The sequence below is a fragment of the Lates calcarifer genome, linkage group LG4 (assembly GCF_001640805.2).
Source record: "Lates calcarifer isolate ASB-BC8 linkage group LG4, TLL_Latcal_v3, whole genome shotgun sequence".
Taxonomy (NCBI): domain Eukaryota; kingdom Metazoa; phylum Chordata; class Actinopteri; family Centropomidae; genus Lates; species Lates calcarifer.
The window spans coordinates 2,251,220-2,275,758 of NC_066836.1; the positions used below are offsets into that span (position 1 = coordinate 2,251,220).

At 44.0% G+C, this 24,539-nt stretch overlaps 2 protein-coding genes across 2 annotated transcripts; both read right to left on the bottom strand.

Moving 5' to 3' along the window:
- Positions 1-818: 818 nt before the first annotated feature.
- On the bottom strand, positions 819-18,219 carry ranbp9 (RAN binding protein 9). Its single transcript, XM_018678837.2, has 14 exons — positions 17,406-18,219; positions 14,486-14,597; positions 12,920-12,972; positions 10,958-11,125; positions 10,511-10,533; positions 7,731-7,915; positions 6,310-6,422; positions 5,816-5,924; positions 5,557-5,711; positions 5,319-5,472; positions 5,092-5,213; positions 4,736-4,887; positions 4,511-4,622; positions 819-4,224 (listed from the first exon to the last, which is right to left on the bottom strand). Exons 1-14 carry the CDS (start codon positions 17,620-17,622, stop codon positions 4,094-4,096), a joined length of 1,806 nt encoding a protein of 601 aa, XP_018534353.1. The 5' UTR covers positions 17,623-18,219; the 3' UTR covers positions 819-4,093.
- Positions 18,220-21,207: 2,988 nt separating this feature from the next.
- On the bottom strand, positions 21,208-23,763 carry rnf182 (ring finger protein 182). The gene has a single exon (XM_018678845.2). It carries the CDS (start codon positions 22,651-22,653, stop codon positions 21,802-21,804), a length of 852 nt encoding a protein of 283 aa, XP_018534361.1. The 5' UTR covers positions 22,654-23,763; the 3' UTR covers positions 21,208-21,801.
- Between the last annotated feature and the right edge of the window lie 776 nt (positions 23,764-24,539).

Below are 24,539 nucleotides of genomic sequence, written 5' to 3' on the forward strand. Positions count from 1 at the left end.
AACACAAAACCACAGTCTGGTATTGTGATACCTGAAGACTGAACAGCAGTATCCACTCATGTAAGAAAACACAATTTTGTTTCACAATTTACATTATAATGCATATAAATCACAAAATTATTATGCTGATTAAAGTTGGGGCGAGCTGTACATTTGGTAAATATTACAAAATACATTTGTTTTGTCTTCAAACTTTTGTTCCGATCATGATCGAGCAATCGTGCCAATGGTCAAAGATACTTTAATTAGCTCACGATGAATAATAATCCTGAGATCCTCGCAGTAAAGAAATGCCAAAGATATGTTTGTGTTGACAAGAGTTATTTAAGTTTGTCCAACAATGAACACGTTAAATTATCTGTTAAACACCAGGATTAGTGCATAGCTTGGTGAGAATTTATAGATGCAATACTTCTACTACTAATGATTGTGATAATATCTGAAGTTAAAGAGTCAGATTTTTTGAAGATGCAAATACCAAATTTGGCCTCAAAAACCAATCAAGTATTGGTTGGGCTTTGATTTGAAGATGATGGGCAGACAGATTTAACAACATTGAACATACCCAAACAATTTAGGTTTAGTTGGTCATTTAAAGGGTTTTAGAGGGACAGACACATCATCAGCAGCAGCTACTACTTTTATAGGTGGACTTCTCCTTTCAGGTGTGATATGTGAGTTTATAGTGTGTTCAGAGTGAGGAGTTGGGGTGGTCGGAATAAACTGAACTTGGTTCAACCTCAGTTCGTCACCGACTCCATGAACTCAGTGGTTTCAGAGAGACTTGAGCTCCAGGCGTCATGCAGCATCCAGACAACTTCTATCATCATTTGTCATTTTTAATAGAAATCTTTTCACCCTCACACAAATTGCACATTTTTTTTTCTCCAAATGGACACACAGTCAGCAGTGGACAACTTACTGGTTGACATCTTCCTTATACACCGTGAACTGGCTAAAAGAAGGAGAAACAAAAAGATTAAAATAAGAGACATCTAACTTGATCTTACCACCACTTTACTATGGCATGCATAGGTTTCAGACCTTACTCAGAAAGAGACAACAGACACTTTGTCTAAGAAATTTTCTAAACGATGCTGTGACTGCTTGCGATCTGGGAAAAAAACAACAAAAAAAGAAAAAGCGAGAAACCAACGAAGGTACAGAAAAGCTCTGTTCCACCGTGAGGAGAAATGTCAACTCCGGACCCCTGGGGAAAAACTAGAGGAAAAGATGGAGGTGGTGTCAAAGCAGAAGCCTCGGCGTTCCTGTTTCTCTGCACAAACACACAGGCTTCAAACACACGGCTGCGAAGGAGTCTTCCTAAAGTATTTGGTTCTTTATTTTGTCAGTGTGGTTGCCACAGTGCAGCTGACAATACTGGTATTTGTATTATCCCCATCGATGCTTTAAGCACCAGGAGGAGAGGCCAGAGAACAATCTGGAATTTAAAAAAAAACAAACTGAAACCCAGGGGGTAGAGGAGGGACGATGGGTAGACGGGTTATTTAGCTGGAGACAGGTGGACTTGGGGGCTTTTCATACCTGAATGCTATTTCAGCAGGGAGCATGAGAGTCGAGGCTGACTGAAGAAAAACTAGCGACTGAGCCAGTTTGGGGTCGACGTTAATGATGAAAACAAAAAGAGCAACAAATCTGACTTTCACCACCCGACATTAAAACTGAAGTGAAATTAAAATTCTGACCAGCGGCCAAAGAAATGCCTACTGTGGTTACAAGAATACTCATCCCTGTAACTCTGCACTAGGCTGACCAGGCTTGTTTGGTTCCAGTGGAATACAAACTTCACAACAAGATAAATCCTTCCAAATGCTGAACGTTCAAAGGGACAGATAGCTTTAATTTCTAACAGCTGATAACCAACACTATTTGGACTTATTGAAAACGGAGAAAAAAAATGTTTGGAGACTGTAAGGACTACACAGATATGATATTTTCCAGGTCGCCTCCGATTGTCAGCTTTTAGTTGTCTGTCAAAGACAGCGTGAGGCTTGAAGCTTCAACATAAAAGTGTCCAAAAATACTTCAAATCCTTTTTGAAAATTAAAAACAACAACAACAAAAAACATCTTTAACGAACATCTTTCCTCAGACAGAAACTGAGAACTCACATTTCAGCTCAACTTTAAATCGACCACAGAGCTCGTTCAGACGCCGCCTTCACAGCAGCTCAGTTTAGCTGTTGCTTGTTTTTGTGGTTGGACTTTGATGATTCTACCACTGTGCAGCTTAAAACAAACAAACAAACAAACAAACAAAACCACGAGTCCACCTGTAATTAAGGCCCGGGGTCTGTCAGCTGCTTGGTTGGACCTCACTAATCTAAATCGAGGAGGAGGAGGAACAAAGGGACATTTTGGCTCCTGAGTTCTTTGTGGGTTAAGGATTAGCATAGACATCCATAAGAAAATAAAGATTAATAATGTTTTGCATCAAACCTGCTGTGCAGCTGGGGGTGGGGTTGGGGCGGGGTGACAAGTAAACTGGGGTCAGAGGTCGTCACAGGGTTCCTACGCAGAGTTTCCATTTCAGAAAATCCAGACTTTGTCCAGAGGTGTTTGAAGATTCTTTCTGAGAAACCGAGCGAGGCCGTGGTAAAGAGACATTACTTCACAGCAAGTACCACAACGTGTCAAATTAAAGTTCTGCACAGGAACCCTGCAGTCAACAAGACGGGAAACAGAAAAACTGCGGAGCAGGAACGATCAGCTTCAGGGTCACTGATGTTGGTACAAAGCATTAAAGGATCAGGGTTTTTTTTTTCCAAAGATTTCTTTTCATTTGATAACTAAATATCGCGCTCTATTGATATAATTCCATTTTTGTTAAAGTCATATATAAACGTTAACATGTACACACGCTCGTCACTGGTAAATCGGTGGAATTGGGACCTTTATTATAATAAGTTGGTGGAACTTGCTCTTGCTGGCGCTCAACAAATATACTGTGAATGCAAGTAACAATAATTAATATAATGATAATTAGAATAATAATAATAATAATCCTCGTCGTCTGCACCATGCCTTGTAAACCTGGAAAAACTACAAACAAAACAAGAGCCAGGTAACCACACCTCCTCAGCCCCACCCCCCACCACCGCTCCGCCCACGAAAAACAAAAACAAAAAGATTAAAAACAGGGAACACTGAGTTGAGACCGCAGATTCTCTCTGGCTTCTCCGAAGTCCCGAGTCCACATGCGCCACAGAAATGTCCGCCGATGTCCTGAAGTCAGTGGAGGGTGGAGCGAGAAGGGAGGAGGGGGTGCAGGGGGTGACGGAGGGAGGGAAGGGGGGGCGTAGGCGTAGTCTGTAACGGAGCCTCGTGTTGGCTGGAGTTGAAGCACTCAGCAAGCCTCTGTGCAGCCGTCGATCCTGGATTCAGCATCAGCCGGCCTGCGTGTGTGTTTGCTCGTCTGCGTGTTAAATGTGTGTGTGCACGTTGGTTTACAGGGACCACGTTAAAGGGTGGTCGCGGCCACGGCGCTCACTCGTCTGTTTTTTTCTTTTTTTGTCGTTGTTCTCATTTTTTCCTTATTTTCCTGTTTATGTTTGACCAGGGGTTTTTGCCAGTCTGTCTCCCCCCCACCCGGGTTTAATGCCCCCCCCGCGCCGAGTCCAGGTGAGTTTGGCTCTCCGAGTATTTTCAAGTTGGCTACTCTTGGCTGGCATCCCCGCTGTCAGTCAGAAGGATGAAGACGCAGCCTCAGAGGGCTGGAGGAGGGGGGGGGTCAGCGAGGCCAACCAAGGTGGAGGCGTAATTTCATATTTACGATGGAAAGGGAGGTGGTGTGTGTGTGTGTGTGTTTTAAATGTCGGTGGTGTGTGTGTTTGCACCCTAAAGATCTGCCCAGAAATGAGTCCTGGTCCTCGGTGGCGTTTGTGTCGATCAGTAAAAGCAGAACAAGAAGCGAGTGAGATGGTTAACGTCCTACTAACTTGTTATCGTGCAGAGGAGCGCCTCCTCAGCTAATAAGACTACACTGATGGAGGAGGTGGAGGGAGACATTTCTGGACAGGTCCTTGGAGAGTGTGTGTGTGTGTGTGTGAGTGTGTGTGTGTGTGTAGATGGGGCTAGTGCAAGTAATCGTCCACAGAGGCAAAGGCGCAGGAGCCACTTCCAGTCCGTGCCATGATGGCAAGGCACTGGGCGGCCTGACCCACGGCCTGGGCCAGGGGGGGCTGCTTGGGCAGGTTGTGAGTCTCTGGAAAGAAGAAGAAAGGAGGGAGAAGAAGAAGAAGGAGAATAATGTCAGACAAGAACAGGAGTTTTCACCTGAACTGTTAGGAAACGTATACTGACGTACAGATTTAAGACCGACGTGGCTGCTGCCTCGCTGAACAAGATAAAACCTCTACTCAAGGTCCACTTACTGGCTTTGTCCAGAGCTGGAGAAGAGTCTTCTCTGATGATCGTACATGTTTAAAGTGACTCTACCTCTGTTTCATGTCGTCATATTCAACCCCGACAGCGTGGACCAGCTGACCTACCTAATATTGCACTGTTGAGAGTGGAGCAGACCGGCTCTCTCTGGATGGCGTCCAGCTGGTAGCCGACGGGGCTGTTCCAGGGGTCTGAGTAGGCCAGCAGGCTGAATGCATCCTGCAGCAGGAGACAACACACACTGATCACACCACAGCTCGCCACACGGCTTCAGCTGCACCGTCTCCTCTTCCTTGAGGCTCAGGACTAGACATTGTGATTGTCTGCGTTACCTTGAGCATCTTCTTGTTAGCAGAGTTCTTGCCACACTCGCGGCGGAGGTGTTCGCTCATGCTCTGGAGCTCCCTGCCGAAGTGGATCATCCTCTCGATGGCCGCCTGGCTCCCGCCGCACAGCTGCCTCTTGGACTGAGCAGACTCCACCTCTGCAGAGAGATTTCAACGCAGGATGAAGGTGACGGTACTTTTACAGGGCTTACCTGCACACTTACAGTGACAGTAGTCAAAAAAATTGTCCAAAAAAAAAGGACAATCTTTGTCTTAGAGAGGAAACACGAGGCAGAAAACCTCCAGCTGCTCGTCAGGGCTTCATCCCAGAACTCTTACTGCCTAATAAACTCTTTACCCACCCATGTCTGCGTCACAGTCGTCGGGCTCGGCGGTGTGTTTAGAGCTGCCGTTGAGGAAACCATTTGAGGAAGATTCTGTCACTCCGTTGGTGAAGTGGTCGACCTCCATATCCACGTCGTTACTGCGGGACGAGAGGAGACAAACAGGTCATCATGTGTGACGACTCCGACTTCCAACATCTGAGATGAAACGCAGTCTGCGTCAGTGAGGGGGGGTTTCTCTGTACCTGGTTATGGCCTGTTGACTGCGGCTCCCGTTGATGCTAATGTCGGACGCTGGGAGGGCGGAGCCAGAGCCTGGGGGGCAGGGCTTGTGACTGTGAGGGGAGGAGCTGTGGCTCTTATTAGACGTCACACCATTACAGCAGTTGGTGTCAAACCCTGAAAACGACAGGAGACAGAGACGTCTGAACACCAAGGAGTCCTCTTCCCATCAGAACACCTTATACTGATGCTGGACTGTACCTGGGAGGTAGGGCTGGGAGCTGCTGGCTTTGTGGCTGGGGCTGCTGAAGGGCCGGGGGGAGCCGGGGTAACTGTCCTGAGACTTTGGGCTACGACCTCCCAGACACCTGACCTCACTGTCCGTCCCGTTCACCATCTCTATGAACTGTCTCACCCTGAGGACGGAGGGGAGAGGAAAGAGAGGGAGGAAAAATTAAGCAAGGGAAGATTGAAAAGATTTTGTTTCCATCTGTGACAGACACTCAAAAGCAGATCTCACTTGAGCATGAAGAGAAGGTCTGGGTTCCTCTCCAGGAGGTTGGGATAGAGCTGCTGGGTGGTCTCGATGGCCTCGCCCATTCTACCTGACAACACCAGCTTCTGGATCTCTGCAGACCAACAGCAACGTGTTTATTTCCTCAAACAGATTTCATTTACCTGCCTACGTCGACCTGATCCGCTCTCACAGTTACTGTTTCAAATTAAAAACCCTCTGGTGCTTCACTGGACAGAAACCTTTCATTTCCTACAAGGGCTTTTATTGTGAAGGTAGCTACTGCCATCTAGTGGTACTTTTACATTACTACAAACTACAGGACAAAGTGTTCAATATATTATAGATTTTCTAAAATGAAAGGTGTAGGTTATTATAAGGATTTTCTTTATCACATCTTTAAATTTTGGTGATAATTTACACCAACACTGAGTCAAATCCTCCTAATTTTATCCTGGTATCAGCATCATTTAGAGACGTGCCAACACAGAAGGACTCACTCTGTCGGTTTTTGATGGAGGCCAGCTCCTCGTGCACGGCCTGGTCGGTGGACTTGGCAAAGGCTTCGGCCGTGGCACAATAACTGTGGTGCACCAGGTAAGAAGCCACCATTCTGACAAAGACAAAACACAAAGAAGAGACAATAAATATGTGTAAATATCTTGTTTTGACTTCTGATTTACTTCTATTCACATTATACTTTAAATCTAAACTAGAAAATCTGCAAACCAAACGTCCAATAACCAGGATCTGTTGAGTCAAACTGAAACAAGCAGAACATTTAACCAAACCTTTCCTGTGCAGACTCATTTCGATCAGTGATGATGACATTGTACACACCAAGTTATTTTGGAAACTTGGGGACAAGAAACAGAAGCAGTCAGACGACCAAACTGACAAGCAAAGTGTTTTTAAACCACTTTAATTTGAGGTAAAGTACAGATGGTCAAAGTAGAACCAGGAAGTCAGTTTGTAAACTGAGCTTCACAATGGGCAGTTTGGATAATAATTACACAGTTGGCCTTTGTTTTCATGCTGATGGCTCAACTGTTGGCTTGTTCCCAATCTGTTTGATCGTCCGCCTGCTCACAGTTATCGACTCATCTGATTCTCTTAATTGTTCCCAAGTCAGAGGATTTAAACCTGTGATTACAATATTAATATTACAATAAGACCTAATGAGTGTGTGTGTGTAAGAAAACTGATTATTTTCTGTGGGTGCAGGTGCATTATGGGTAGATGATGGCCAGCAGCTCCCTGTGTTTTCAGGGAGACTCCCCCTGACTCATCATCATGTTTCTGTTTCTCCACAAAGACAAAGACACTTCCCATCCCACCAATCTGACCTGAGCTTAAAAACTTCCTGTTTTCAATTCCAGGCCATGAGGCGACTTTTCCGGCTAAAGGCAATGACTCCGCTCCGCTCGCCTCTGCCCCACCCTCACAACCTCAATCCCCATCAAATGGAGATTAAATCCATTCAGGACAAGTAATCATAGCAACAGAGAGTTAATCCCATCAGGGCACTGGCATGAAGAGAAACAAGAGTCCCACAGTTTTTACTTCTGGATCACGGCTCCTGCTCTTTGATGGGGAAGTGGTCCGTCCGGGGCCCTGATCCGCATCATGTCAGCACTAACGTCCTGTCACCTACAGGATCCAATAGACTCCTCAAGCAATAAGTGAAATGATTCTTAAACTACCTCACAGATCCACAGAAAACAACACTTTAGTTTGAGTAAGTAAAAGTAATCAAATGACTAAATGTGTCTAAAACTAAAATATTTCCTCAAAAGGCAAAGACTGAAACAAAATCAGCTGCCAGAGCTGTTTTTACTCTCATCTAAACTCCATTATTTCCACGGTGAATACGTATTGTACAGGTTTGCACAGGAGTGATTCAGCTCTCCAATCCTCTTACTTCTGGATCATGGACTGCCACTCGCCCTCGCGCTCTCCAATGGGGAAGCGGTCGATCTGGGCCTGGATCTTTGTCCTCCACTCCCTCATGTAGTCCTCGATGTCAAACACAAAGGGGTGCTGGCCGAAGTTTGCGTCCACCACCTCCCCTGGAGTCTGAAGGCCCACGGTCGGGTACAAGTTCAGCTGCAGCAGAGAGAGAGAGATAAAGAGTTAGCACGAATGTAATCTGAACAATAAATCAAAACAGGAAACAATAAGGAGGAAAAACAGGAAAACCAGAAACCTCAGGAAATAAGCTTTTGTCTACAATTACTCTGAAACCTCGACTGTCCAAGCTGACAGAGATTATACAGTAAACATGTGGTGGCTGACAGGGTTCAAACCTCTCTGACATTAAAGGCCACAGATTGACCAGGATACATCGATCAGGCTGATTGATGTGATTTGTTGATCAGAACCAGTGACTCAGTGATTATATTGCCAGGTGCTGAGATTTCTGACTCTGAATCACTTCCTGCTCTGCTTTGGCACTTTGCTTCACAATCTACAGTTTTATGGACCATGAACCCCCCGATCACTACAACCTCCACACCATCAGATAAATGTTCCCTTCCTTCAGTTTTAGTTTGTCTCTCTAACCTTAGTGGCTCAGTGCTACTAAATGCAGAGAATGTGCCGTTTAAAAGAGTAAGGCTGACATTATTCTGACAGTCTGCCCGTACACTGTCTATGGCACTAAGCCCAAAGGCCACTGGTACCTACTGAAGACATAAAACTTTAAAAATGGCTGGCAAACGTTTACAGAAGGCTCAGTAATCTCCTCAAACACCCGGCTACTGTAGTTTCTACAAAACATTACTCAAAAAGGAGTAAACAGTTGCTTTGTTGAGGATGCGACTTGTTTTAGAGTTTTCTGATTCTGAACAAGTTTAACAGTTAAGTACATGTCGGTTTTTGTTCCTGGGAACATCCGTTCTGATGACATCTGTGATAACAAGATGAGGAGATAAACAGGAATATGAGGTAAGGAGGGTTGTATGGGCACACTGTCCTGCTAATCTAATCACTGTCTTCATTTGATCAGTGGAGGTAATGACTGACTGTTCTTGGATTGATGAAAGCATCACTGAGAAGTTTGAAATCCTAATGTTTTACAGTGCAGTTTGAAAACAGCTGATTGTGTGAGGTTGACGTTTAGAGTCAGGACTGGTCTTCAAAAAGAGGCAGGGCTGAGGTTAGACGCAGAGTAGAGGTGAAGGAAAGGAACTGGTTGCAGTTAGAGTTAGTATTAGATTAACAGGCGGGGAAGAAATCCGTTGACTGAAGTCCCCATAAGAACAGCAGCACAAAGGTGTGTGTGTGTGTCTCTAAAAGTTGCCTTTGTCATGGTCCAGTAACCACAAAGGTCAGCTGTGCCGAGGTGACGCACTTCACTGCACAACTCTGGAGGAACATGAATGTCTGGCTCACAGCCAAGCCTGTTTTGCTGCTCAATGGATTATTGTTGCAGCTAAGACTCTTATTTTCTTCTCCCTCAAAAACAGCCGGCCCCCGGCTCTCATTTGCTACCGAGCGAGAAGAGGAGGGGGAAAAAAATGTAAAACAAAAAAAAAAAAACAAGGGTCCCCCTCACATTTTAATGCAGTTAATAAATGCACAAATCCCACTGGAATTAATGTCCGTTTGGTGTGGGAGTCGTTTATATAATGAATGGGAGCAACAATGAGTGACGTCCTGTTCACACAAACACTCTCTAATATGTTTTATTTAAGTAGTGGGAGCAGAAACAAGCTGTAAACATGACGCTGACACGACGGTCGTTTAAGACAACTTGGTGAACTTGTTAGCAAACAGTTGCCTGAACACACAATGAGCAGAGACACAGCACAAAGTCCTGAGAACAATATCTTAGCTCTTTAGCTCCACAATGCTCTACCAGCTGTGTGCTGTTTCATGCCGAACTGATGAGTCTGCAGTGGGTTTAACTGCTGAAAACAAGGCAGTGAAAGCAGCGAGAGTAAACCAGAACAGTAAAGCTGCAGGGCGTGAAACCAAAACAATGAGCTGAAAGATGCTATAAAGCTCCACACAGGTGTAATAACTCTGTGGGTTCGTCACCAAGACCCACCTCGCTTTTAAAACCTGCTCATGTCACATTTATCAGTTTCTAGAAAATAACAACCACAGCTCTCCAAAAAGTTTCTATTAAATAGTTTACAGCATCAAGCCTGTGACAACTTTTGAGTGATTTAAGTTAATTTCTCTTAAAATCCACAATAAAATCACAACATTTGACCTTTGACACCTGGAATTTGATTTAAAACTATTTTCACAGTGAAAATAAGTGAAACCTGCCAGTTTATGACATGGATGCATTATGGATAAAGCCAAAGAAAGGACAAGGACCCAGATTGCACAACTAACCAATAACCTGTAATAATGAAAATAACACCTCAAGACTGTGATTGAACTGATTATAACACTTGACTGCTTTAATTTCAGGTGTTAGAGAGTGAAATCTGCCCAAACTCGTTTCTCCCCTGGTGTCCCATTTTTTCCCAGACACCCACCAACTCTCTGATCAACGTCTGAAACTCACAGGTTTCCAGCCTCCAACCCTTTATTCTGCACAGTGTAAACACTGTGACAGCCTTGGACGCTCTGAAGGACGTGAAACATTTCTTTGTCTATAAATAGCCAGGTGTCCAACAGCCCCTGATTAATAATGGAAAGTAAAAAGATTTCTTTACAACACAGAGAACAAAATGTGGTACTTACCGGTAGGTCTGTGAAGGCAATACCTGCAGAGGAAGAGAGACAGTGTCAGCCTGAAGGAGAACAGTCCTCTCAGCAGGAGGCCACAGTCAGTGTGTTTACATCAACTCAGTTAATCTGGTTACCATCATGTCTCTGCAGTAACCAGACTTCTTTAATGTCACGTAGTGATGCGTTTCCCCTGGTTGTGTGTGTTTTTGTTGTACACTTTCACTGCTGTTTATTATTTAGTGTTTTATATTTGGAGTGTGTTTCTCTCTTTTAAGAGCTTTGTCCTTAAAGAACCAGTTTCATTCCAGCTGAAAGTTATTTAACTTATTTTATAGAAATGACTCAGGGTGTGATGAGATCTCCTGCCACAAGATCTGTTAAACAGATCATCCTAACTGTGCAGTGACTAGACTCTCCCACAGGTTAACATCCAGGCCTGTAAACAGCGGAGCTCCTTACCTAGGCTGTGTCCATTCTTTGTGTAGAAGCAGGTGTTGTTAATGAGGTTTACGCAGCAGCCAATCACGTCGCCTGTTGTAAACGTGGGTCCGTAGGGTTGCCCGGTGCCAGACGAGCAGAAGGAGTGGCCGTCGTCTCCGTGGTAACCATACGAGTGCTTGTCCCAACCTGAGGGATGTGAACGAAACGAGCGTCAAAAAAACAAAACAACAAAAAAAAGAAAACGAGCGCTGTGCAGAGGGAGGTGTAAAAACACAACAGATGGTTCGTTCTGAGACGACGTTCAAACAAAACACACACAACTATTTAATGACAACACACGGACACAACAGGAGTATGGACACAACCTGACCCTTACAAACACGTCTCATAAACCCTGGTGTGTTTTGGTAATCGACACCTGACACCTCATGAGGACTGAAGCTTTTTAAAGAGCCACGCCCTCGTTCTCAGCTCCTTAACGTGAACCAGCAGACAGACAGTGACGGGGGCTCCACGCTTCGCTCTCTGGGAACTGAACCTGCAAAGCTGGGACAGCTTGTTGTTTTCACTGTGACTGCAGAAGGACACGGCTCGTTCACTCTTTCCACAAAGTTGGACATGTTCCCAGAATTTGGAGATTTTTTAGCATTTTGACCTTCGTTTCTTTCTTTCACCTTCACTGCAGACGGTTTATTTCTCTCCTCTTTACGTAACCTCAGTAAATATCAGTTGCGTTGAGCATAAAATCGCCATGTATTTGAAACGAGTGGTTAACAGCTGAAGAGGATTAAAGTTCTGTGTGTGTTTGTCCGATCTTTGTTTCACAGGGAGAGTGGAGGGGGAAGCAGCCTCTGCTGCAGCGTGAACCGCCTCAGGGCTTTTTTAACGTTAGAAAACCAAGTGGCAGGATCCTGTGAGTTACTGCTGAGCTGCAGAATTAATCCTGCTGTTGCCACATTCATCACTGGAGGAAAGCACTCAACTCTGCAGCAGCCTGGCATCAGCTCCTCACAATTAGTGACTTTTCATTAGCATCTATCCATCAGCTGGGACTCTGCAGTCTCCTCTGGGCCTCCTGTTATCTCTGAATGGAGAGACCGGCGCTCCTGGGTGGGTCTGGTTCTCGGGCCAGTGAGGGGGGTGTCAGGACTCCTGTTTGACCTGATAACCTCAGTGAGGCGCTGGAGCTGACGTCTTCTGGCGCTGCTTAATGGCACCGTGTCATCGCAAAGAGCAGCTGTAAAACTGTCCTCTCGGTCTGTGTGTTGTAGAGAAGAGTTTTTCCTCCGGGTCAAAAACTTTTATTGGAACAAAACCTCTTTAAAATTTGGAGGAAAACCTTCATTATGAGAAGACGTAATTGTCAGTGCACAAACAGTTTGATCAATAATCAGTTTCACATTCAGTGAAAGTTTGTTCCATAAATGTTAAATGCCTCAAATTTCTTTCTGAAATCAATAAACTATCAATAAAAAGTGGCTGATGACCACCTCTCCCTGCAGATACCAGGATGTCAGTCTGTGTATAATCAGAAATATTTTTCATCGGCCTTCATCTAGCTTCCATGTTTCTGGGCTCGTACACCAGAGTCCTGGTCCAGCTGAGCCGGGTCTGACTAAACAGACCGACTTCCTGCTGGCTCCCCTGCACACATGAATGCCATGAAACTACACCAGTTCCTCTTAGTAATCACATCAGAGTTTGCTTTGATTTTTTGTCCATTGTGTACATGATGCTTTACTGATATGAAGCTAAAATAAAGTGTGTTGTGTTAGTTGTTTAGTACCTCTAAGCACACAGAGATCACCTGACAGAAATCCTGTATTTCAGCCTCTCCAACAACGAGACAACATGCACATGTAATCAGATAATTGACACGTCTCTCACTCACAGTCAGTGTAACGTAGAGACAGTAGACACAGATAAATTCTTCTCACCACACCCAAACATGAAACACATGCACACTGAGTGTCGTCTTACCGGGGAGTCTGTTCATGTTTACACCCTGAGCAGAGAGGCCGATGCCCATGTACCTGTGGAGCAGACAGGTGAGAGTTTATTTAAAAGGAACGAGTCATCCTGAAGCTCTCCGTCGTCCAGATCTGACCGTGTGCAGCTCCACTCTCAGCCTGTGAGGCTGCAGTAATCCTCATCGCTAGCTGTGCTAACATTTATCATGTAATATTTAGCATGCTACAGTTAGCACAGTCTGTTAGCACTGAGCTTTGTTACAGGCGTCTCACTGACAGTGAACTGACCACAGCTCGTCTTCTGCAGCAGCAGGAGTCACGTCGTCTTTCACGAGTATTAATCAAACTTTCACCTCCAACTGTGACGGACTAATGAGCTGGAAATATGATCCTGCTCAGTGAAAAGTCAGGAGATCACCCATCAGGATTCAGCCTGATTCACAGATTTCAACAAAATCCATCCAATGGCTGTCCTCTGATGTTTTATACACTGATTGTTTAATCACTTAATGGAGAAAATAATCAGCAGGTTAATCAATAATGATGGCGCTGCTAGTGTATCTGAAAATGTTTAAATATGTCACTGAACTTCTGGTTGAAATCTTTGACTTCTTGTTTTCTAACCGACACGACAGAAATCCCACTGACGTCTTTAGACAGCGAGATTCAACTGGTTAAAAACAAACAGTGAAGTCATGTGACTGGCGACTGCTGTACTGTAAGATGAGGCCCCTTCAGAGAACTCAAGTCTTAATTTAGGATTATAAATTGACCTCTAAGGCCTGTGAAGATTTGAATCTTTCACTTCATTAGACTTTTGTGTCTGCTGCAGTCTCCTGATATGAATTTCTAAAAACCTAATTTGCTCTACAGGGCATGTGCTGAATAAACTCTGCTGATGACTGAATGATTCATAAAGATTTACAGTTTGGGGCCCTGAAGAATTAGCAAAGCATTACCAGGACTTCTCTGATTAGGCCCTGATAACATCACAACACAGCAGCGCGATAAAACACATTTCCTAAGAATCTCAAGTGTAAAGAGAAGGACGGGACTGTCATCTCCTGAGTGTGAGCATCTTTTCTTTACAGGATTTCTGATCTGCCACAGTAAGACGAGATAATTGAAGTTTCCTCTAAGAGACAAATCAAACTGCTTTAGTTCTGCCCTGACATACACAGTAAGGCTACATGTTTTCACCAACTTTTAAAGCTCTGATCAGATCTGCACTCTGTGAAAATCACTGCGTCATCTCGAAGTTTTGCGAGGCTGTTAAGTTTTACGTTTTTTCATTATCAGAAAAAACTGGATGAAAATGATCCCTTTGTGTTCTAATGAGCGATGAACATAAACAGGGCTGTTAGCGTCTCTGTGTTCATTAGCATTCGTGCTCAGCTAATCTGTGCTATAAGGTAACTGTTAACATTAGCACACCAACATCAAGCTCTTGACTTTCATTGACACCATTTTAATAGTTGGTCTGATATTTTACCTTTGGGACAAACTGTCAGGACACTGCCAAGATGCTAACGTAGCTAAAGTGTTGAAATGTTTCGCTCTGTTGTTGCGTCCTTACCCATCTCGGCCTTTACTGATGATCTTCACCTCGAAGTAGTAGACCCCGCAGGCGGCTGGGATGGGGTGGGTGGCCCGTACAGACGCTGCATCTTTAGGGGTTTTGCCATGACCTTAAGTTGAGGGTAAAAACACAGAGACGAGAGAAACACGGTGTGGTTATTATAAACGGATACTGGATCGTTGTGTTATCATGAGGACAGACAAAACCTTTTCTGCACCTACTTTAGGTTGAATTTGATTTATTGCTGTGGAGGAGATTCAACCACAAAACCTGACGATGATAAAACCTGATCGAAACGTGCTGAAAATCTCAGAACTATTCAAACAAGTGGTGACAAAAAGGGGGAATTAAAAAAAGTAAAAAATAATACAACAGCAGGGATATGTTGTCAAGATATCTTTGTCATAGAAACAAAACCAACACACGCCCTGAGCTGTGGTCTAAAAAGATAAACAGCCTGAAGATAAACACTGCTTGTCCCAATATTTGTTCAGGTAAATGTATATTTGTAGTAGTTTGAGTATAATAATTGTGTTCTTTACATTCTATACGTGATTTTTTCCTATGGTTTGACATGAAAAAAAAAAGAGCTTCAGGTTTATAAGATGGAAATCTGGTCCCAAATACAAAATGCTGTTTTACTGGATGAAATTTTTATGGATTCGTCTGAGCACAGGAAGTGTCAGTGGTTATAAGATCAACACCTGAAATGCTCTGAATCTGCACCTCCTGGGTTCTGGCCTGCTAAGCTAACGTTAGCTCTGCGCAGAGCTTTTAACGACCTCTTTAAGGGTCACATATCAGAAATGTTTCCACTGTCAAATGTCAGGAAGCAGCAGTAGTGATTACAGATGTTTTGAATGTCATGATTCTCCTGGGAAATACTGAGTAATGTCAAGTTCGTACTAAACATGAGAAAAACAAGTTATTTTGATTCAGAAGTTGGTTTAAAAAAAAGACTCTGGAGGAGCCTGACAACAAATAACATTATTTTATCTGATTGATTTTCAGGTAGAAACAAGGTAAGTTTGTGATACATGTAGATGTAAACCACAATACAGGGCTGGAGTTTAATCTGCAAACAATAATCAATTATCTACCAATGTTAGCCCAGTTTATTCCATAATCTGGGAAATGGACTAACATGAAGACTAAACTAAAACTTTTCACCTCCATTTTAGATTTGTTCTTGTGACAAAATGGTTGCTAGATGAACAGATTAACATGCAGAAAATACAGCATCACCCACAGGGCCTGAATTCAAAACTTAAGGTTGCAGCATTATTATCATTTACATTTTTAAATAATATTTGTTGAGATTAATCTTCAAACCATAAAATCCATCCTTTTAATCCATGTCAGTAAACAGTGAAAAATGATGATGATGGACAAAGTACATTTACAGAGAAACAAAAAATAGCAGCAAAAATCCTCACTTTGCTCAATAAAAGACTTAAATTATGATTGAACAATATTCCTGTTTATTAATTCTGAATAAGGTAAAGCACATTTCTGTGAGGTGTAATCTGAAATTTTCTAAATAATGCTTATTCCAAATTTCTGAGATTTTTCCCCTCACCTTTGTGTCTTAGTTGTTCTAAGATGTCTATGTTAATCATATCCTCATGTTCACTTGACAGTTGTGTGCAAACAGCTATGCTTTTTAAATGAAAACAAATATCTGAAATGCTGCATTGATGCCACTCTGTGTGTGTTTAATTATTTTTACCACACTGATAAATAATTGATTACACAATCAACTATCAAAACAGCTGCTGATTAATCAAATAACCATTTCAGCTCTAGTACATGTTCTGTTAATTAGATTTTAGATCATGGAGATTATAATTGCTGATAATTATAGATGATAGATTTGTTTGTCTCCATCCTCAGTTTACATATGTAAATGTGGTTGATTCCATCCAGCGTACCAGGACATTTTACACAGTCAGACAACCAGCCTTGAATTTTCTGTCTTTCTAACACTGCTGTGTAAATACAGCATTCAAAAAGAGTGATTTTTCCAGTGGTGATCTGCTTCTTCCCTGCTGCTGGTTCCTGTAAAAGTCCCCCAAGGTGTGAATGCTAAAGTTACTCAACATCTGCATACCTGCTGTAAGACATCCAGGTGAATCTGTTCAGAACATTCTAGCTATAACAAGGAAGAGTGTGTGTAGAGGGCTGGTCAGACCCAGAATAGTGGAACACACCCAGGAAGTTGCACCTATTTTTTGACATTAGGCTTTTCTTGTAGGCCTGCACCAATAACCCTCTTTATAGCTTTGCTAGGCAACTAGTCCAACCTGAATGTCAGACGAGACACTTGATATCAAACCCCCAGCAGCAAACAACTACCCATACCTGTCCTGTCATCAATAACTACTTCACTGGAAGGCTGGCGATTCTTCTGAGTAACTTAGGCTAAACACGATATTTGACACTGAGTATTTCCTGTCATTTAATCACCTAATAATGCTACACTAGCCTACCAGGAGGCTGTCTGGTCCTGGTCCATTTTGACTAACGTTATAAACGGAATGATTATGTGACTCCCAGCCAGCGTTAGATAGTACTTTGTTTGACCATTTACATGTAAATTGTTGTATTTCAACAGACAGCCCGGCAGATTGTGCTCCGTGAGAGCATTCGTGGTGACAGTTCACGGAGCCTTGCACCGGGGAAGCTAACGAGCTAGTAGGTCAGTTTTGGCTGTGGATACACCTCGCCAGCTGGTCGGGTTGCAAGATGTCCTCTGCCTTGTTGTTGATGAAGCTGCTAGCCTAGCCCACTTTGTTTTTAGCCACAACGGCAGCTGGCTTTGATCCGCTAACCGTCAAGCTAAGCTAACCGTTAGCCACCTTGGCGTTAGCCTTGGGCGATAAAAGTGCTAAACCATGAGTGTGTCTTTGTGTCATACCTTTATAATGTACGCGGAGATTGTTCTGAGACAGTCCGATGTAGCTAAACTTGTCCTTCGGGCTCCAGGACCGAGGAAGCGGAGTCTCGTTTTCATTAACGGCTGGATAGAGCCGTCGGAGTCGCTGGTTGAGCTCCTTTTCCTGCTCGTTCAGAGCCGCGTCTCCGTGGACAACAACCGACATGAGAAACCCACAGCCCGACGACTGTCCAGACATGGCTACGACACGAGTATTAGTAAAATGGCTTGTCAGCAACAAGCCAGAGCCACTTGTGTCAGTCAGTGTCAAGTTTGTTAAGGAGGAGGGGGAGGAGGAGGTGGGGGGGTTAGCAAAGCTAGCTAGCTAGCAGGCTAAGCTAACTGGCTTCGCTGGTCGTAGAGAGGCAGCCAGAGCTGGTTAGCCGAGCAGCTAACCTGGCTAACGCGTTTAGCTTGGCTAGCGCCAGGCAAAGCGATCGCTGAGACGGCTCAGGCTGACATTAGCTGACACAAAGCCACCAGAAGAAGACTGCCTGCCGCACGGGATCTGAAGAAAGTGGTTAAAAGACAAAGGAGCGGGTCGTTGTTGGGAGCAAAGTAAGAACTAACGTTAGGCTAGACGGATCGACTCAGTCCGATGAGCTCGGCTAGCCTCGATCTTTTGTTTGTTGTCGGAGCGTTATCCGCGATTCTGATTGGCCGAGAGCGGCTCCACTCACTTCCTATGGGAATGTGAAGTAAATAGAGAGAATGAGCAGCAGACTGGACAACTAACTCATCAATAAGCTTACAAGGTAGACACAGTCACTGACTCATCCTCATCAGTATCCAGTATTAATCACCTATTTTAAACTCTATTATGTATGTTTTATCTTCACATATCTCACCCAGGGATTTTACTCTGACTTAATAAACACCTTTTTTCCATTTACAATCATTTAAATCATTTTTAAAAATCATCATCATCAGCAGTAGAGCTTGAATTGCAACTGCACTTTCCCTCAATAAGTTTTTACCCTGTTTAAATAGTCTAGGCTGCTGTAGAGCCAAATATTAATATTTTCTGGTTTTATTTGTCGAGGTTTTGTTCCGTCTGTCTCTGAGGTTTTTGCCCACATTCCAGTGTTAATGGAGGTGGACAGAGTTTTGCTCCAGACACACAGTCCCAGTCACTCTGGTTAATCCAAAGAGCATGTTGTCTGTGTTTTTACTGGGACAGAAGGGAAACTGAGCCAATCTGAGCGGATGATAATGCAGTTTTGACAATACCTTCTCCTTGCCTTCTGGTTTCTCCCACTCTGAGAAATATATTATGTTTTTTTAAATTAATATAATGAAGAAATATTCTTCATTAACACATCTGCCAAGTTGTAAAATGTTCACACTGAAACAGCATGATAAATATTTGCTCCCCCGTCTTTGCTGTGCAGTTACTTTATTGTTATTTGATTAACTCAAATTTATGGAGGAACATGCAGCACTTTAGTGTAATATCAACTCAAATTAATACGGCAGACTGGAATTTGACACAGGGCCAAATCTGCTTCCTAGAAAATTCTGTTTAAGTGCCACAGTTTGTTTTTCCAGTTGCATTTTGAGGGGAAATGTAATCACTGCCTAGAAAATGTGAAGCACTTCAGTTGTTTGCTGCGTCCTGAGCAGGGCGGTGGAGTCAGTGTGGAAGGTGAAAGACTGTGGTTCTGACTGAATGTTAATAAAGTCACATGATTCAACATCTTCAGGATCAAACCAAGACCACAGTCTTTTCCCAAACCTTCACAAAGTCCTTACACATGAGCATTAGACTGAGCTAAAACATGTTTTAAAAACAAATACCTAAAACACTGAAGCAGGGTTTGGTGTTAGTGTGTTATTCACCATCACCAGTGAATGAAGTGACATTAAAACGTCCTGTTGTTGTTGTCTCCAGCAGCTCTGATCAGAGTCGAGCACAGGCTGAAGGGAGTTGTTTTTTTGTTTAGTTTTTTTTTTTCACTTTGGCTTCCACAGTCTGTGGACGTCCCTCGCACTAACATGTGGGAATGTTCATTGCATCACTAAGAAGGAATCTGAAATGATGTTACGCTCCCTGTAGGGAAGCACTTGTTCAGACTCAGACTCTGCGTCCCCTGGAAAACAGAGGCGGTTGGAGGCCTGGACTGTTTATCATCAGGAAGACGTGTGGTGCAGGAGCAGAGCGAGGACAAACTGTACCGGGAACAGATCCTCGGTGTTTGTTTTATACCCTGCTCGGACGACTGGTCGAGAGGAGTTTACCAGCATCACGGCAGCAAAGGAACAAATACTCAACTAACACTGAACAGGATCAGTTAATGTCACCGACAGGCCTGGATTCAAAACCAGCGGCTGAAGGAACATTAACTGGACTTATGTACATATTTTACTTTTACTCGTCTACATGTATTTGAAAGCCACTAGTAGTTTCTCAGTTTAAGATTTTACTTAAAAAACACACAATGAGTTTTTAAAATACAACAAACTGTTAAAGATTAAACCTGTTTCCAACTCGTTTTTCAGATATCTGAGTTGAATGACTCTGAACGCCTCAGATGCTTTCATTTAAATAATTATGTGAAGATTAAAGTGATTTTAAAAATGAACTAAAATTAGACAAAAATGAATTAAAAGTAAAGAGAAGAATACATCCATTAATCCTCTTCAGATTTAGGGCCCGACCCCTAGGATGGGAACCGCTGCACCAACCTACCTGACTGTATAAGTATTTAAAACTCACTCCACTAACTTTAGAGACTCACAAACAGGTTTGTTTAGTGTAAAAACCACAGGCTGAAATGACGGGATCCTCGGGGTGGTCACGGGCCCACAGCTCATTTCTGACCCAGGCCCCCACAGAGGCTTATTCTGGCCCTGGTATCAAGCAAGAACAGCGAGGCAGTTTCATTTAACTTTCTATTTCCTTGTCTAAACACTCTCAGCCTTTGTGTTTTCCTCTGACTCAACCATCTGATCTGAGGCAGAGGAGATTCTGTCTGACATGGACTGAAGTTTAATACAAGGATCAGGTCAGTGTCATCTGATGTTTTCCTCTCATTGACATTCAATACAAACACTGACAAACTGAGTGAAGACGCTGGATATCAACTGTGCAGCATATCCCAGAAAGAGATGGAGGCAGGTGGAGAGCTGTCACAGCGCCCTCTGGTGGTTCAAGCTCAACCTCCTCTTAAATCACACTTGTGTTATTTGAACCTTTAATTTACTACTTCTATCTTAAATAGCTTCAACTGGTTTTATCTGTTAACAGACAATTAATTAGTTGTTTTTTTTAATCTATCTGAAAACAATACAGAACAAAAATCACAGACCTACATGCACTGAAAAAGTGTTTCCTCCTGTCCAGACCGCCCATTAAAATATCCCTTCATCTATCTGAAGCTAACAGGGCATCAGCGGTCTTACTCAAATCAAGTGGGTATCTTCCAGATTTACAGTATTTTCTCTTTGTGTTTCCTCACCTTCCTTACTGACACAAGGATTCAGCTGAACTCTAAGTCATCAACGTAAGATAAATAGAAAGGAACAAATACTGTGGGTTTTGTCCCCAAACACATTAGATGTTTTCTCATGCAGCAACAAAAATAAAATCCCTCACTGGCATCAAACCTTTGGATTCAGACTGCCGGGGGTTGAACCTGGCTCAAGGTGTCAAGAGTCCCTTCTCAAAAAGCCCAAATTTCTTATCCTGACTAAAAACCTTTAATCTTCAAAAGCTGATTCACAACTAGATGCAATAAAAGTATAAAGCGGATCTGACGCTGTAACAAAAATAATCTATGACAGGATTCACTGGTATTTTTCACCTATTTATTTCAGGGTCAAACTCCTGTTTATATCTGTAACATTTGAGTCTTTCACGGTGAGAACAACAGGCTGATCTCTCTTCCTGGTGCATAGAAAGAGTTTTTCATGTGTGACAACACCCTGCTGCTGATGCTGAGTTCAAGAACTCTCAGGACTCTGGTGTGGTTAAAGTTCACATTTGATGCATTTATGGCTGCGACACAATCTGAAAAGGTTGTGAACCACTGTTAGGTAACAAATTATTCCTTCAGGTTTCTCACTACAACAGTATTAAGCAGATTCCTCCAGAAGTGGCATGAAAATTTTAGCTAAATCTGTCACTTTGAGCTCTAATGGGTAATTAGTCGGCTACCAAGCTAAAAAAAACCCCACAAATGAACGTGTATAATAATGAAAAGCTCCATTTGTAATGTACATAATGTTCTCTCCTCCTCGATAGAGAAAAGGATAATTTATCTGCCACTGAAGTTAATGTTCACATGGTCAGTTACACAGTAACATCCCCATTAGTGAATTCTGGACATCTATTGTCAGGCATATTCAAAGCAAACCATTGCCCATTCATCTGCCCCCATTATGGTGGCATGCAGTCCCACAACTCATGGCAGATACACTGGCAGAATCCATAGACCATGATCATGACGAGGCTGGCGGGAACCAGGCTCACCAGCAGCACACCGAGCGTTGTCCTCTGCATGATGAGCAGGTAGACCCCCATGGGCAGGGAGCTGAAGTACAGCAGCCCCAGCACCCACACCAGCGCCCGGGCCGAAGTCTGGCACAGGAGGGCGGCGCAGTTCCACACCGTCCACCTCTGCGTGATGGACGCCATGGAGTCCAGGCTGGACGAGCGGTAGCCCCGGTTCAGTGCGTGAGATCCTCGTGGTGGGAGGTGGAGGTCCTGGTTCGAGGCAGGCGCCAGTGGAGGCTCCATGATGGTGATGACCACAAAGTTAGGGGAGCCCCGAATGGAGGAGTAGGTCATGGGTGAGGAAGCGGAGGAGGAAGAGGAAGGGGACATCACAGGTGTGCTGCTACCCATCAGAGAGCTCAGGCGCCTGGGGCTGAGGAGCAGCTCCGTGGTCGCCTCCTGGTGGAGGTGGAGGTTCCTCTGATTCCTGCTCTGGAGGGCCAGTGCCGCCACCAGGTTGCAGTCGTCCGGCAGACTGCTCACCGCCTCCCCTGGGAGTCGGGTGATGTAGCGGCAGAAGGGGCACACCACGGCATTGGGAGGCGACTCACCCAGATCCAGAATCTTAGCGAGGCATTTGGAGCACATTCGGTGGCAGCACTCCAGAACCTTTGGCCTGCGACCCCCGAAGTTGTAGGCACAGTAGCAGATCTTACACTCCAGCTCCTCGGTGCTCAGTATGTCCACGTGGCCGCCACCACCAGCATCCTCGGTGCTCTGCAGCTCAATCATCATCCTCTCCCTTTATGCCGCCAGGATCAGCAGAAAGATTCAACTGAAAGTTCAGGTCCAGGCTCAGCACCGAGAGACACGGCAAGGTTCCCAAAGATGGAGACAGTTACACCGGTCCACTCCGCTGAAGGTCTGGGGTTCATTGTGGACGTCCGACAGGCTCCTACAGTGTGTGTGAGTGTGTGTCAGAGAGAGAGAGAGGGAGGGAGAGATTTTTGAGGGGGGAAAGCACCTCGCAAGTTCTGGCCTCTGAGGGGGATTCGCCTGCCTCGGAGCAGTTGGGGTAACTGAGCTTCGTTTGGGGCAAAAAGCCTTTCATGGGCTGCACGGGGGAAAAAAAAAAGTGAGAGAGATTGAAAGAAAGACATAGAGAGACAGAGGGGGTGAGAGAGGGAGGGAGAGGGTGAGAAAGAGGGAGAGAGATAACTGTTAACACAGCATTAGAAGAGAACAAACAGAGGCGAAGGGACAACAAAGCAAAGCCTGTACAAACCAGAGCTGGAATTTTCGAGCCTGATCTTTTGTTGCTCAGTGAAATTCAGTCCAATTAGTGGCTGACACACACACACACACACACACACACACACACACTCTACTGATAATGGTGTGTGGGTGTGTGTGCACAAGAAATCATGAATGAGTGTGTTCTGGACTTTGTTTAAGTGTGTAAAGATACAGACTTGTGCACTGTGTGTACAACTTCTTGAAGTCAATTAGTTTTTGTACCAATGTTTGTGTGTGTATCAACTGTGTGTTCGCATGCTTGGAAACCTATGAATGAATATGTGTGTGTGTGTGTGTGAGTGTGTACTTCTATCTTTGAGAGGACCAGTTTTTGGACATTCTGGGCTGTTTGAGGGTTAAAGAATAACTCCTGTATTGTTGAACCTAGGCCTTATTTTCCCATGTTTCTGGGTGTAAATAATCGATAGGGACAAAAATCTTTTGAGTTGGTTCCATGAACAGCTGCTGTAATGTCTATCAATCTAACTGGGCATTTGTCCACGTCACAGTCCGTCCAATAGACACTAACAGGTGGAGGCAGTGGTATTCCAGCAGCTCCTGTGTTCTGCTCTGTAAAATTACAGTTTTTGTCAATGGAGTCTGGTGGTGAAATATAGATAGATAGATGATTCTGGTTAAACAACAAAGATAAAAGCTTGATCTCTGCATGAATCAAATCCACAATAATACATCAAATGATAATGTGTATAGCATCCCACACAGTGATGAAACTGCAGCTCCACACGTCATGTGACGACGTTATACCGCTGTAAAACCTCTTAGGGAGGAGTTTGGGGCGTCTATTGTCATCTGACATTTTGGTTTGCATCCGACCAACAGTCAAAACTCCATGAAGACAGACTTTCCCAAACCTTACCCAGGTAGGTCTGAGCTGCCTAACTTAACCAAACCCCAACTATAGAGGTGGCAGATCAGAAACACTCATTTTGAAAAAATCATACACATCCACAATTTCCTGTTGCACTAACCTTTTTGAGCCTCAGGTTTAGCTGTTGTGGTCAAGAATGTTTCAGTCGTTAAAATGAAACTCTACCACAGTCTGCAGCTGATTCTTAAAATATCAGAGAAGGAAAAGCTCGTTACCTTTCAGAGCAGCTATGAAGTTGTTTTGAGAACAGGCCTGTGGATGTGAATGTGTGTCAGATATGTGGTGGACTGGTGCGAAGTGAAGGAGTGGTCCCCGCGGTGGAAAGTGGAGCAGGTCATTGTTGGAGATCACGGTTTGGCACCGGGCTCTGATCTTGATTCGGGTCCAGATCGTTGCAGGCGGCAGCGCAAAATGGGTCATAGCCTCTTTGTAGTTCTTAGTTTCCCCGTTACTCCCCAAGACGGGTTCATTCGGACTCCATCGTGCGTGGCAGGTG